At 38.9% G+C, this 15,157-nt stretch overlaps 1 protein-coding gene across 3 annotated transcripts in view; it reads left to right on the plus strand.

Moving 5' to 3' along the window:
* Nucleotides 1-15,157, plus strand: part of NUDCD1 (NudC domain containing 1) — a 41,530-nt gene that overhangs the window by 4,942 nt on the left and 21,431 nt on the right. For all 3 annotated transcript variants that reach the window (XM_055799451.1, XM_055799453.1, XM_055799452.1), the window contains 2 exons: nt 4,765-4,919; nt 14,778-14,963. In XM_055799451.1, coding sequence (XP_055655426.1) covers nt 4,765-4,919; nt 14,778-14,963 — 341 coding nt within the window. The remainder of the gene's footprint in view (nt 1-4,764; nt 4,920-14,777; nt 14,964-15,157) is intronic.

Below are 15,157 nucleotides of genomic sequence, written 5' to 3' on the forward strand. Positions count from 1 at the left end.
TTTTTTCTCTACTTCCTCCCCGGTGCTGCTTTTTAGTGATTGATGGCCCATATATGACTTCATTTAAAGTATAAGTCCATTGTTAGTGTTCTTTATTCAGAGGTTGTTGTTTGTTTGGGGTTTTTTGTGGGGCAGCGTAATAATTATAGTAAGATTCAGTTAGGTTAGGGACATCTTACTCCTATTGATTCTTATGAGTTACTTTTGCATTCAGTGATTTTGCTTTTAAGTAAAGGTGGTGTGAATGAAAATCTTTGCTTAATTATCTTTGAAGTATTCCAAGTCAAACTAATTCTTTTAAGCATGGTGCTGGAAATGAGTACAATTCTAGAAAAGTGGCATAATTTTCTTTGTACTAGTCTGAAATATCCCAGCTAGCTAGGGTTGTTGGGAAATAGTATTGACAGCTGAGATTTAATTTATACATCTTGTATATTTGCTGTCTTCTGGTGTGACAGAGTATCAATCAATGTTCCTGGGGTTTAGTTGTGCAGATTTATTTATCAGAAACTTGCAGGAGACCATGTATCATTCTGTTGAATAGCTGCCATTAACTACTGCTTATTAATTGAACCCGAAAAGCAGAAGCTTAATGAATTAGTATACTCTTAATAAAACCCAAACCAAACAACGCCCCCCCCAAACCAAAAACAAAGAAAGCAAAAAATCCTGACCAAACACCCACACAAAAACCCACAAAACTGTGACTGAATAAGGTGATGATCTAATTGAAGTATTTCTTCTTTTCTCTTTATTTTAACTTCTCTTTTCCTGAATTTACTTTATTAAATGTCTTCATTTCTTCTCTTTTTTGTCCTTCATTACCTTGCACTTAGCTCTGTTGGCTTTCTCCTTGTTTTTTCAAGGACTTTTTTTCCAAGTTTTTCAAGGTTTTTCCAAGAAAACTTGAACCTGGAAGGCTATAGAGAGGAAGGAATGAACTTCATCCTAGTGTAAAATCTCCTATGAACTATCTGAGCACATGGTATGTGATAGCAGATGTCATTTGTGCCCAGATTTCAGTGAATCACAGAATGGGTTTCAGTTAATCAAGGATGGAATAGTTTATCTAATTACTTTTCCTTGGCAGGGAGCTATATATACAGGATACATTCTGCAAGCAGTTGATAACCTTCTTCACAGTGTTTCATGACAGTGCCACACACATTTGTTTGATTTCCTGAAATCACATACAAATTTCATAGTTTCTGACTGCTGTTTATGAAGAATTAATTACATATTGCAATTATGCAAGGAATTTGGATCTCCTATTCCTGACCCATTGTTCAGGGCTGTCAGGACTACAGGCTGAGAAACTCAAAGAGAGTTATTCATGTTCTTCCAGCTTTTATAAAGCTTATCACCTTACAATTAGCTAATTAATAGTATATCGTTCCAAGAATTTTCTTGAAAGGTTATACATTTGCTTTAGGAAGCATCTAGTTTGGACTATTTTCACTATTTGTATGTGCTTTAATTAGAATCTAATAGTAGCAACGTGTCTAGGGGGACGGGGAAGAAGTAGAGACAAGAAGCTTTACAAAATAAGGCAATTTTAGGTTTTCTGTGCTAAAAAAGCTTTATATGCTTCTGCATGTGTGTTCTAATTTCAGAAGATCAGTTGATCTAGCTGTACAGGAAGTAGATGATGTGCATTTGGTTTCATTGAAAATAATTATCTTGGATTATGCTAGGTTTTGTCTTTAATTGTTTATAGAATATTCACATCATCTCTTGTCATGTTGGGAAAATTATCTCTGTGATAAAGCTTGATTGTACAAACAGCTTTAAAACACATTTTCACAACATATCCTTCTAATTTCTTTTACAGTGTAATTTACAGCAAAAATATTCTAATTAGTTAAAGTAGAAATTAGAATGGGTAGCAGTCTTTCCCATTATGACAGGTATACTTTCTTATCTCCTCCTTTGTTGATATTGTAGGGCTTTTTTTGAAGTGCCATGGCTTGGTGAACAGTAATTTATTAATAGCAGAGGTACACAATCTCTCCTGTGTGGTGGATATGAATAATGATTTGAGCTGAGTGGAATTAATGCTTTCGGTTTGCAAATATCAACAGTGATTAGGAGACTAATTGATAATTATACTGTCATTTTGCAAGCATTTTTTGTAGTATGAGTAGATTTTTTTTTTATTAATCAGGCAGTATAATCTTGCATAGTTTCCTATAGCCACTTTTATGTTAATAGCCAGTATTTCTAATGAGGTCAGTTCTGAGACATCTGGTGACCATCTGATTGATAGTATTGTGATGGCTGTGCAGTGGCACTGATTGCATTAATTGGTGTTCTGACAGAGTAGAATAAAAGCTACTGAAGAAGCATTAGTTTAAGTAGATTCTAAAGAAGAGTGTAAAATCTGAGATGAGGACTGCTGCTGCATACAGTTGTGAATGATGTCTGTTACAGGAGTGGATGGAAGTGGAATACTGGGTATAGCTTTGCTCTGTTTCTGAGCAGAAAAGAGAAGAAAATGGAAGCTGAAAAAGTAGAAACTAAAATAACTGTTGCTATGAGAAGGATTAGCCTTGAGGTGCTTTCCCCTCTGGGTTTGAAGGCTAATCATCATAGACTGACAGTTGATGACTTAAAACTTTCTAAAGGATTTTGCTTGTTGTGTGAAGTTTGAGGTACGCTTCCTGCAGGGAAGCTAAGGATCCTGGGACAACTGTACTGGAGAGTAAACTGGAGTTCCAGTCTGTCTGAGACTACGTGCAGAAGGATGGATGAGACCTCTGCTAATGTCTTTGCTAAAACTTGGGGATTTTCTGTGTTTTGAGATGTTGAGGCTACAGCTGCTTGGTCTCTGTATCGGTATGGAATAGGATGAAGGAGCTGCAGCTAGTTTAAATAAAAACTTGATCAGCCTTAGATAACTCCAGTTCTTAATAACTTCTATCTGAGGAGAGGTTTTCTATTTAGAAAAATCTTGCTCGAGTGGATGACTGTAGGTAGCATGCTTCTTTCCTTGAAGAAGGTACCGTTACAATGGACAGCCATTCTCTGCAGCCTCTTTCAGTTAGAAAAAGCTTAGTCTGAAATTTTGATGGTACCTTGGACATTCCTCAAGATTTCAACTTCAGCAGGAGTGCTAGCAGCATGGGGTGGTTTTTTTTTTGTAATGACCATATACTAATTCTGCTTTTTACTGTTGTAATCTTCTGCCTTGCAAGTGTTGATAGCTTGGTTCAGAATTTAAGACTATGAAATGCATGTAGTTAGATGGGATGTTTCTTTTGGCTCTTGTTTGCTTGAAATTACTGTAGAGCAGAAGGTTTTTTCCTTTACTGTAATACCATGTACATACTGGAAATGATTTGTGCTCTTCCCAAGCAAATGTAAAGTAGGTTTTACATAGCTGTTGTGTGTGTGTTTCATCTTGTGAGGGTTATCGAGAAACTGGATCTCAGCACATCCTGAGAAGATGCAACATAAGTGTATTGGGTTTGCATGGCTGGGTTTTGGTAGTGGGGGGGATAACAGGAGTGGCTTCTGTGAGAAGCTGCCAGAAGCTTCCTCTATGTTCAACAGAGCCAATGACAGCCAGGTCCAAGATGGATCCACTGCCAAGCCAAGCCCATCAGTGATGGTGGTAGTTCCTCTGGGATAATGTATTTAAGCAGAGGAAAATGTTGCTGCACAAGAACAACAGCAGCAGATAGAGGACTGAGAGTATGTGAGAGAAACAACTCTGCAGGCACCAAGGTCAGGGGAGGGAGGAGGTGCTCCACGAACCCGAGCAGGGATTCCCCGGCAGCCTGTGGTGGAGCCCATGGTGAAGCAGGCTGTCCCCCTGCATCCATGGAGGTGAACAGCGGGGCAGATCCTTACCTGCAGCCTGTGGAGGACCTCACGCCAGAGCAGTTGTGACCCCGTGGGAAGCCTGTGCTGGAGCTCCTGGCAGGGCCTGTGGAAAGAGAGGAACCCAGGCTGGAGCAAGTTTGCTGGCAGGGCTTGTGACCCCGTGGAGGACTCACGCTGGAGCAATCCATGAAGAACTGCAGCCCATGGGAAGGATTCACTGTGGAGTTGTGGAGGACTGTCTACCATGGAAGGGACTCCATGCTGTAGCAGAGGAGGAGTTGAGGAGTCCTCCCCCTGAGCAGGAAGGAGCAGAAGAGACAATGTGTGATGAACTGACTGCAGCCCCATTCCCCATCCCCCTGTGCCACCTGAGGGGAGGAGGTAGAGAATTCAGGCATGAAGTTGAGCCTGAGGAAGAGGGAGGGATGGGGGAAAGTTGTTTTTAAGATTTGGTTTTATTCCTTATTACCCTACTCTGATTTTGATTGGTAATAAAATAATTTCCCCAAGTCAGGTCTGTTTTGTCTCTGACAGTAATTGGTGAGCGATCTTCCCCTGTCCTTATCTCGACCCTACGAGTCTTTCGTTATGTTTCCACTCCCCTGCCCAGCTGAGGAAAGGAGTGATAGAGCAGCTTTGGTGGGCACCTGGCATCCAGCCAGGGTCAGCCCACCTCAGTGGGCCACTATAAATGGTAATAGCTATTACGTGATCACAGTAAAGGGCTGCAGTGGCCTTCAGTGTGGATGACCTGCTTTCCAGGATTATGGTGACATTTTAAAGTGTGTATAAATAATTTATTTTTCTTCAAGTAAACCAGACCTATGGACTAAGGATGGAAGAATTATTTTTAAATTACTAATTTGAACTTTATAAATTATTAAATTATAAATATATAAATTTTAAAATAGGCTTTTTTTCTTTTTTTTTTTCCTCCAGCTGTAGCAGAAGTAAAACTTCGTGATGACCAATATACCCTTGACCACCTGCGTGCTTTTGGCATGTATAATTATCTTCACCTTGATTCCTGGTACCAGGATAATGTCTACTATGTTGATCAGTTTGGAAGGGTTATGAATCTGTCAGTGACTCTGGTAAGAATAAACTTTTTTAAAAAATTACTGGATTTCAGAAGATGGGGGTAGTTAAGGTAGAAAATATGGCAGGTAGGATCTACATGCAAAAACTGGGGGAAGCTATTGCCAGGAAGATAGGTAGATTAACAAAAATACAGTTAACCAGGAAGGATGAAAGATTTTACATGAGGTTTCCAACATCTTTTTGTTAATACTGTTGCATTAGTATTGCAATAGCATTGAATCTGCTTCCAGTATGGGGAAGATAGACATGGTGACAAGCTGAAGAGTAGACACTTCTTTTCCAGTTGCTGGCTGTTTCTCCCCTACGTTACTTGGTGTTTGTTTGCTATTAAGGAGAGAAAGAAGCTGTACATGTTAGAAATGCAAGTCTTTATGGACTAATAACTTAACCTGAGTGTCACTTGTTGGAGGCAAAAAGGTACTCCCGGCCCTGGGGAAACTTGAAATAGAGTGTAAGCAAGGTAAACTGAGTCTGAAAAACATGACAATTCTCTGCTTTTATGCCGATGTTTTTAAGTAGTCAAACTTTCTATTTCTTTTGACCCATTTTAATGTGTGGATGCCCTAGTTTCCATTACAAACCTTTTTTTCATTCTGGAGGGGAGCATACGTAGCTCGATGTACACTGTTTCTGGTACATGCAATTGTAGTACTTGGTCATTAAGGAGTAAAAGACTGTGGAAAGGAAAATATCCATCTTCATGCTACCAAGGAATTTGACTTGTAACCCTGTGGGATGAAAGAAAACACAACATAGAGAGTGTGACTTACTCTGTGCAAGATCCTGGTGGTGGAAATTACTAGGACAGGGCTAAGCTGAGAAAAATCTGAAGTAGTAGTCCTAGATTTTTCAGGAAATAACAGGTTTTTAGAGGATAGTAGGCTGAAAGCTGAAGCTGCAGAATAGTTACTTTACTTTTCATAGAATGTAGAAGCAGTTGAAGCCTTTGGCAGACTCTTGCTGAGACAGAATAATCTTCTGGGACTTCTTCCAAGTCTTCTGAGATCATCTGGATTCACAGTAGGAATGTCTAAAGGAAAGAAGCTTGTTAGGGGAAGCTGCCCATGAATAGTGGCTTGTAAAAATCTCATTTTTTGTGTTTTTTAACTTGTGGTTGGTTAACCTGGGCTTGCTGCCAGACACCCACCCACCCAGACTGTCTCTCACTCCCCCTCTTCAACAGGGCAGGGAGAAAAAGACAACAGAAGAGCTTGTGGATTGAGATAAAAATAGGAAGATCACTTGCCAGTTACCATCACGGGCAAAACAGACTCAACTTTGGAGAAATTAATTTAATTTATTGCCAAATAAAACTAGAGTAAAATGATGAGAAACAAAGTCACTCGAAGCTCTTACCAGGAGCTTGCTCCAGCATAGGCTTTCCATGGGCTGCAGGGTAGCTATCTGCCCCGCCGTGGTCATCCATGGGCTGTAGAACCTCCTTCCCCATGATCTTCTCCAAGAAGTGAACCTCTACTCCACACCACCATCTTGGCTGACAGGCTCAGCCGTGCACTGTGGTGAGTCTGTCTGAGCCAGCTGGAAGTGGCCGTGTCTGGTGTGGGGCAGCCCTGGCCTCTCCTTACAGAGGCCACCCTGCAGCTCCCCAGTGCCAGCACAACACGGACACTCAGTATATTCCTTTGTTAGGAGGGCTCTGAAGTGTGTAAATTTCTTCCTTAGCAGATAAACTACATAAAGACTTTTATAACAGGCAATAATTTGCATTTCTGTGTGCAGTAAATTGAAATGATAAATACTTTTCCCTAAGACTGGTGGGTTCACTGGAATCTTCAAGAAAATGATGCTTGGTTAATACCTTATCATGAGTTTCAGTTCCACCGGACTGTAAAATAAATAGCTGCCACTTTGTGTCTTAATATAAAATACAGTGCTATTTTGCAAAGAAAACATGTTTGCATATGTATTAAGAGGAATGTGTATTCAGAAACATCAACAAGGTGTCTTATTACAAATGCGCCTGGCCATATATTAGTCAGATGTATATTACAAATAATATTGTTTTCAGCCAAGCCTAGCTTACAAGTTAGCAACAGCCACAATTAAAATTAATGTTGGTGTTCTATAAAACAGAAGATGGAACAAGTTAACATGCTTATCCTAAATCCAAAGAGAAAGAACACAAAGGCTTGTAACACATAATTATTTCTAATTCTGCTTCCTATTTTGGTTGCAACCTTGATCCCAATATGGTGGTGTGTTAGTTATCCGTAAGTCACAAATTATCTGTGCAACTTATGTGTTTAAAAAGATGGCATCTGTGAAGGCAAAAAGTATAGCTAATACCATGCCACTTGCTCAAAATCAAGCATAATTGAAAAAGGTGATAAACATGAGCAGTTTTTCTAAGTCAACAGATGAATATTCAGGTGTTGTGTTTCTAATACCAGTTCGAGAAAGTTATTACCCTTACTTGGCTGGAAACACTATACAAGGTTCAACATTCTTGTTAGAGCTATTGGACTTCTTTCATTCAATAAACCCGCATCTTTGTTTTAGAGATCAAATGGGTGGTGTAGTGACAGGATTACTGAATTGTTTTTTTAATCGTTGTGGGGGTTTTTGCATCTGAATTGGCTTTTTTAGTTGCTTGATGTTTGTCAAGCTAGGAAATACTCAAAAGTTTTCTCCTCCAGCTGTTAAATACTTTGACTTGATTTTGTGACCTTCAGCTATTCTTATGAAGATGACTTTGTTTCTTCTTATATTCAAATAATGAGAAATGGCAACAGTAACTCTTCTCACCTTGCTTAAAACCCTTAATGGCATCTATATTTTCATCTGAATTCCAGTAAGAATTAGCTGTGGAATGCTCTTTGTGTAAGTGTCAGTTACCTTTAATTCAGAGCAACGATTAGTGGCACCAGAAACAACTTGAGAATTCTGTTTGAAACAAGTCAGAATAAAGAAGCAGATAAATTGAAGAAGTCTTAACAGGTTTTGTTGTTCTATATCGGGGGTTTTAAATATTTGGTTCTTTGTTACTCAGAATGCTGTGTGTGGGCATTTTTGCTCAGTTAGAGAGGTGTGTCAAGTGCCTAGATATTTTGATTTGTCATCAAAATGAAGTTTTGTATTTGTTACGGCTGCTCTGTGGCAATTGCCACATAACTTAGAGCTTTTATCTTTTCCTTTCTCTTTTGGTATGTTTTGTCTTTTCTCATTCCCTGTCTTTTCTGTGGAAAAGTCATTCTTATTTGAAATGTCTTCTGAAATATTACTTGTTTTTACAGTACAACAAACTGTTTCTGACTTTGGAACAATACTATTTCTTAATACAACTTAAAAAATTTAAATCTTACAGGCATGCCAGAGAACCCAAGTAAAATTTCACTACTTAACACTATGTAAGCTAAGATATACTACTTAAATGGAGCCTGGCATGGGGAAGTCAGGAATAGTAGAGGGAATTCCTAACCTTGCATTTTACATTTTGCCTCTTGTACCTGCATGCTGGCTCCTTATCCTGAGCAACTGGAGTACACCCTGACTTTGCCTGTGGCGGAACCATTTGCTCAGAATTGCTACACAAATTTGAAACCTGGGCTGCTTAAAAGGCTCAAAATCAGTGTTGGTGTCATAGGCAGATGAAGCAAACGAGCTGCTGAAAGGAAAGGGGGTTGTTGTAATAATGAAGACACCCAGAAGAAATCTGGAGTAGACGAACAGAACAACAGAGGTCAAAAGGAAGCAGAGTATGTTGTCAAGGAGTATAGAAGTGGCAGAGCTAGAGTTAAAAGCCAGTGGAAAAGATAAGAGACTTGGGAGTGAAAAATAGTTAAACAGATTCAGAATCTTTGTAGAGAAGTGAAGGAATAGGAAGAACTGGGTCTGATGAGAAGCTGCCTCTATTTTTTTCTTAAAGAAACTGTGTTGCTGTCATTTAAACCTAATTACAGTGAGTAAACCTGACTTCTAGCTAAAACTATAGTAATTTTAACAGTTCTTGCCAGTATAATAAATTACTATAGTATCTCAGCATCCCCTCATACTTCTGAAGTAGAAAGTTACTATTAACCCCTGTTGACCAGCTGGTGAACAGAGAAACAGTAAGTCAAAAAGCAGATCTGACACAAAAGAGTTTTGAGGGCAGGTGTTGCTTCAGCTTTAAGTAAGTTCGTCCTTGTCGGACTGAGATCAGACACTATTGTAATAAATTCCTAAAGCTAAATTAATGAACAGAAAGGTGCATAAGAGCATTTCCTTTCTTGCCTATTGAGAAGGAGGCTTTTTTGTATGTAATAAAGATTATTCTTCCCTTGTTTTCCGGAGATACATTGAGTCTTGACATTCCTGCTCAGTGCTGATAAGTCTGATGAAAGCTTTAGAAGAATAAATGGTTGATAGTTAATTTTTTAAATTTTTTTTGTTTTCAAATTTCATCCAAAACTATTTGAACCTTACTGTTAAGGTTCACTTGAAGGCTGAAAAAAGTGTGGTCTTCTGTAATGTTGCATAGTATAGCCCTTTAAATCACTGTTAACAGGGATGATGATGCTTCTTTCCATGATGAGATGCATGGGATTTTGATTGATTTATTTTTTTTCCCTAAGTACAGTAGTCATTGCTGATTACAAAGGAACGTTTTTATTGTGGAGAACACTACCTACCTTTCAGTGAAACCTTAAAATCAAGTAAAAAATGAGGAAGCCAAAATACTTTGTACCTAGTGTTTGTGGGATTTTTGTTTGTTTTGTCTGGGTTGTGGGTTTGTTTGTGTTGGGTGTTTTTATTTGTTTTTAATTCTTCTATTTGCGCTCCTGAACATGTTAAAAATTAGTGGAGTAGTTCAGGGGGCATAGTGACACAACTGAATCTACAAAGTGACCCTGAATACTTCCAATAGTTAAAAATCAAATTTGCATCTTTTTAATTGCAGGTTTCATAATAGCCCTTGTGCCTTTTTGTAGTACACAGTAATCTCTAATATGAATTCAAGTAGGCCCAAAAGGCAAGCTGGCTATCTGTTTGTCATCTGGTCTTTTTTGCTGTTGCTTATTAAAATGGTACTTACCCAAATCCAATTTATCTTGCTTACCTTTGAATGTGTTTTAAATGCACATCTGGTTTTAATAACTTCTGGAAAATACGAAGGATTGAAAGCCCCTCAAATACAGGTTTCTCAACAAATGAGGCATGGCATGCTTTGCATGCACAAATGTATTGTTTCTGTATTGCATACATGTGCACAAGTGCAAAGAGGTCTTTTAAAGATGATGCTTTGTGTGTATATTTTTAACTGCCTTATTTCACAGATCGGAATGAGTGAGTTACATTTACTAGAAGTAGATATGTTCAGAGGTGATTCCCCACCCCCACCCCACCCCAAGCTGTCCATTGCTTGGGTGAAAATAGAGGGCCAGGAGATGATTAGAAAAGAATATAGTAATTTGTGGCTGAAATTTCAGGGCCTGTAGTGAGAAGCTGTTTTAAAGAGACACTTTTTCACTGCTATTTCTTAATCTCATGCCCACCCTTACTATAGAAAGAGAGTGCATTTTGTGTGGCACAGGATAGATAAATACTTATTCCCTCCCCAGATTTTCATCATAAAAATATGTTTCTGTTTGTGCTTCTTTTTACGTACTTCTAAATATCTTCAGAATTGTTCCTGTAATCTTTTTCTTTGAAATTTTGTTTTTCTATTTTTACAATATATTTGTAATTAAATATCTTTTCATTTTAGTGACCCTAATGCTGATTTTTAGTAACAAGGGAAGAATTTCCATATTGTTAAGCAGAGTTTTCTGGTTTGTGGAGCTTCTAAAATAATTGTAGATCAAATGGTTGGAAACAAGCCTAGTAAAATAAAACTGATAATAGTTTAATTGGCTCTATGACCTATGTTCTCAACATAGTCTGTTTATTGTTGGATTAAGAACATAGATTGGGTTTAAAAAGAGAAATGTTGATCTGTAAAGGCCAGTCGGGCACCTTTTTTTGCAGAGATGACTGTTTATTGGTTCAAGTTTATGTAGGTACAGTAGCCTGCAAAATATCTACAAAACCTGTTGTATCTCGTTTTGTTTCATTTATTTCACACACACACACATATATATATATATATAAAAACCTGTCTGTGAGATCACAGGAAAGGAAAGAACCATAACTTCATGAGAGATATTTCTTTAGGATACAGAACAGAAACAATAGGAGTTGGTTTTGTTTTTTATTACTGCAAAACCTTTTTGGAGACCTCAGATCAGATGCTGAAGTCTATGAATTCGTATAAGGGGTAAGGTAGTGAATATTTTTTTTTTTAAAAAAAAAAATTTGTTAGTGTTTGCTGTTTGTTTTAGAATCATAGAGCAGCCCAGGTCGTAAGGGACTGTAAAGGATCCTATGGTCTAGTCATAGGGATCATATGGTCTAGATGGCATTATCTAGTGTCCTGTCCAGTTGCATCCTGAAAACCTCCATTGATGAGGACTCTGCCATGTCCCTGGGGAAGTTGTTCCAGTCATTGTTTGTTCTCACTGTGAAAAAAAGTCTCTTATGTAGAGTTGAAACCCTTCCTGGTGGACTTTTACCTGGTTGTTCCTTGTCTTCTCCTTGGGACTCCTTGTGAAGAGAGAGTCTCCTTCCTCTTTGTAGGCGCCCTTTAATTACTGGCATAGTGTGATGAGGTCCATCCTGAATCTTCTTCAGGGAGACAAGACCTCCTTCATTCTTTCCCCATAGGGTATGTACTCCAGCCCTTTCGCTGTGTTCATGGCCTTCCTTTGGGTCTTTTCCAGTCTGTCCATGTCTTCTTTTCAGTTTTGGGGACCAGAACTGGGCACAGTACTCCAGATGTGGCCTAACAAGTGCTGAGTGAAGTGGTATGGTCGTGTCTCTATCTCTGCTAGTAATGCTTGTGCAGATGCAGCCCAGGATCTGATTTACCTTTTTTGCTGCAGCATCACACTGCCCACTCATGGTCAGACCCCAGGTCTCTTTCAGCAAGGCTGCTCCCCAGCCACACAGATCCTAGCTGGTTCTGGGCTCTTTGATTATTCCACCCCAGGTGCAGGACCTTGCACTTGCCTCAGTTTCTTTTCAAAATGTTGTTGCTGCCCTGCTCTTCCAGGCTGCCTGTGTCTTTGTGCAAGATGGCTTTCTCTTATGATGCATCTACCTCATCATCTGGTTTAGTGTCATCAGCAAATGTGGTGTGGGTGCTTTCAAGCCCATCACCCAGGTAATTTATGAACAGCATGAGGCCTGGTATCAATTCCTGGGGGACCCCACTTGTAACAGACTGCTAGTCCATTTTATTTAGCAGCTACTTAGTTCAGTTGAAAAACTTCAAGCAATTAAGTTCCATTTCAGTTATCTGAAAGGTTATAGAGATGTGACTGTGATGTTGCTGAATCTCCAGTCTGCATCTTATGTTTTTCTGTAAGAATATTTTGTTTGTGCTCTTAATACTGCAGCTTGATCTACTTCATAAGTAGCTGATCAAGTTGTATTGCAGATAAAGGATGCCCTGACCATTTTTTAAACTGTGATGCCAACTTCTTTCCAAATCATAAAGATTTGGTCAGTTGTTTGCTTTTTTCCTAAGAAGCCTTTTTTATACTTAGAGATTACTTCAAATCTCAAAAGGGAGGTAGATTCTAGTCCTAAGCAGGCAGCAGCATTGCTGGCATTCTGCAAGCCAAATAATGAGCAGAGAGTTACAAAACTTTATTCAGCAAAGAGGAGGCTGTATGTGAGAGTGAAGGCACAAGATAAAAGAATAATCCCTAAAAGATATCCTGGAAGACATGCATTTGTACTTAATGACAACAGTTGGAAATCCAATTTACAGGATGAAAGCAGTTGCTTCTCTTAGAATTAGCAGGAAATAAAGAAGGCAACGCAGGACTTCTGAGAACAACTACTAGAATTATAGGTGAAATTGGTAATCTAACATTCATTTTGCACTATTATTCAACCAGGCTGATTTGTGTAAAGTTTATACGGCAGGAAGTACTGGATTTTTTTTTTTTTTTCATTTTGTTTTAGGGTGGGTTTTTTTGTAAAATGTAGTGATATGTATAATTTTTTTAAAGATCCATACGTCTTTATTGTTCACTGGAGAATTATATCATCTGTGCAGTTTGTTCACTATAGCGTCTCTGTTTCTTCGTGCTCAAAAGCCATCCACGCTTGTAAGTTTGGCTTAAAAAATAAGATTGCAGTGTGCCACTGATACGTTATGCTAAGTAAGTTTATCCTGATGCATAGTAGAATCATAGAATTGTTTAGGTTGGAAAAGACCCTTAAGATCATTGAGTTCAATTGTTAAGCTAGCACTGCCAAGTCCATCACTAAACCATGTTCCTGGATGCCACATCTACACATCTTTTAAATACTTCCAGCAATGGTGACTCCACCACTTCCCTGGGCAGCCTGTTCCAGTGCTTGACAACCCTTTTGGTGAAGAAATTTTTCCTAATATCCAATCTAAATTTTCTCTGGTGCAACTTGAGGCAATTTCCTCTCATCCTATTGCTTGTTACTTGGAAAAGAGACTGACACCCACCTCACTACAACCTCCTTTCAGGTAGTTGTAGAGGCCGATTAAGGTCTCCCCTCAGCCTCCTTTTCTCCAGGCTAAACAGCCCCAGTTTCCTCAGCTGCTCCTCATGGAACTTTTTCTCTGGACCCTTCACCAGCTTTGTTGCTTTTCTTTAGACACAGCCAGGCACCTCAGTGTCTTTCTTGTAGTGAGGGACCCAAAACTGAACACAGTATTCAAAGTGTGGCCTCACCAGTGCTGCGTACAGGGGGAAAATTACTTCCTAGTTCTACTGGCCACTATTTCTGATACAAGCCAGGATGCTATTTGCCTTCTTGGCCACCTGGGCACACTGCTGGCTCATATGCAGCCGGCTGTCAACCAGCACCCCTAGGTCCTTTTCTGCCAGGCAGCTTTCCCCAAGCCTGTAGTGTTGCATGGGGTTGTGACCCAAGTGAGGGCCCAGCGCATACCGTTGTTAAACTTCATACAGTTGGCCTCGGCCCATCAGTCCAGCCTGTACAGATCCCTCTGCAGAGCCTTCCTGCCCTCAAGCAGATCAATAGTCCCCCCCAACCTGGTGTCACCTGCACACTTACTGAGTGTGCACTCTATCCCTTTGTCCAAATAATTGATAAAGATAAGAAACGTTCTAGCCCCAGTAGTAAGCCCTGGGGAACACCACTTGTGATCGTCTGCCAACTGGATTTAACTTCATAGTATAATCATGTGATGGAAAAGTTATTTGCAAATATGATATTAATGCAGCTTTTCTTTGTTAGCTAATCACAGTTGTTGCTTCTCCAACTTACTGCATAAAATGACCACTCTAGGAAAGCTGAGAAATAATATAGCAGCTTGAATATACCAGTTGTGTAAGAGAATAGGCTAAAATTCTTTTAAATGTAGAAGTGAGTTTTTATGAACTAGTTTGAGTACAATTTTAAAGCTTTCATTTCTTTTAAAGTCTCCACATTTTTCCTGAGACTAGAATTATCTGAGGTAAGTGATTAATTATATAGGAATGCTAGGGGGAAAAGAAGTGAAAAGCCTTTTTTTAATGCAAAATGTAATTACTGCTATAAAATGGAAGAAAAAAGTTGAGTGCTGAAATATCAGTTACAGAACACATTTTTAGTAAATAGAAATCAACTCGATGAAATTCTACAACCTTTTCCACATCTGTAGGAATGATGCTTGCCACCTACTTTTTTCCAAATATGCTCAACTGAACAAAGAAACCAGTAAATTGCTACTGAGATTTGTTATTCTCAATTTGTCTGTTATACTCACTGAAATTGATAAATACTTCATGAAGTCTTAGTGTGTGACTGTTTGCTTATAGGACACTGCTCTACAAAAACCAAGAGAAGTTTTCAGGCTACCTACAGACTTGACAGCTTATGATAATCGCCTTTGTGCCTCAATACACTTCTCATCTTCCACGTGGGTTACCCTTTCAGATGGTACAGGCAGACTGTATTTAATTAAATCAGGCAAACGTGGAAACAGTGCATCTGAAAAGTGGGAGGTAAGTCTTGCAGTAACATTTTTAAGAATTGTACGTCTGTCAAATCTTTTTCTTGCGTTTCTTCTAAGAATTGCGTGTAGGTAATGTGAAGAATTAAGCTTTAAATCAACTCTGTATCACTAATATGGGATTGTGTTCAAGTATAAATGACTAAATGATTCTTTTATGCACAGAACAGCTAAAATTCAAGTGTT

Source organism: Falco peregrinus, chromosome 3 (assembly GCF_023634155.1).
Source record: "Falco peregrinus isolate bFalPer1 chromosome 3, bFalPer1.pri, whole genome shotgun sequence".
In the NCBI taxonomy this organism is placed as follows: Eukaryota; Metazoa; Chordata; class Aves; order Falconiformes; family Falconidae; genus Falco; species Falco peregrinus.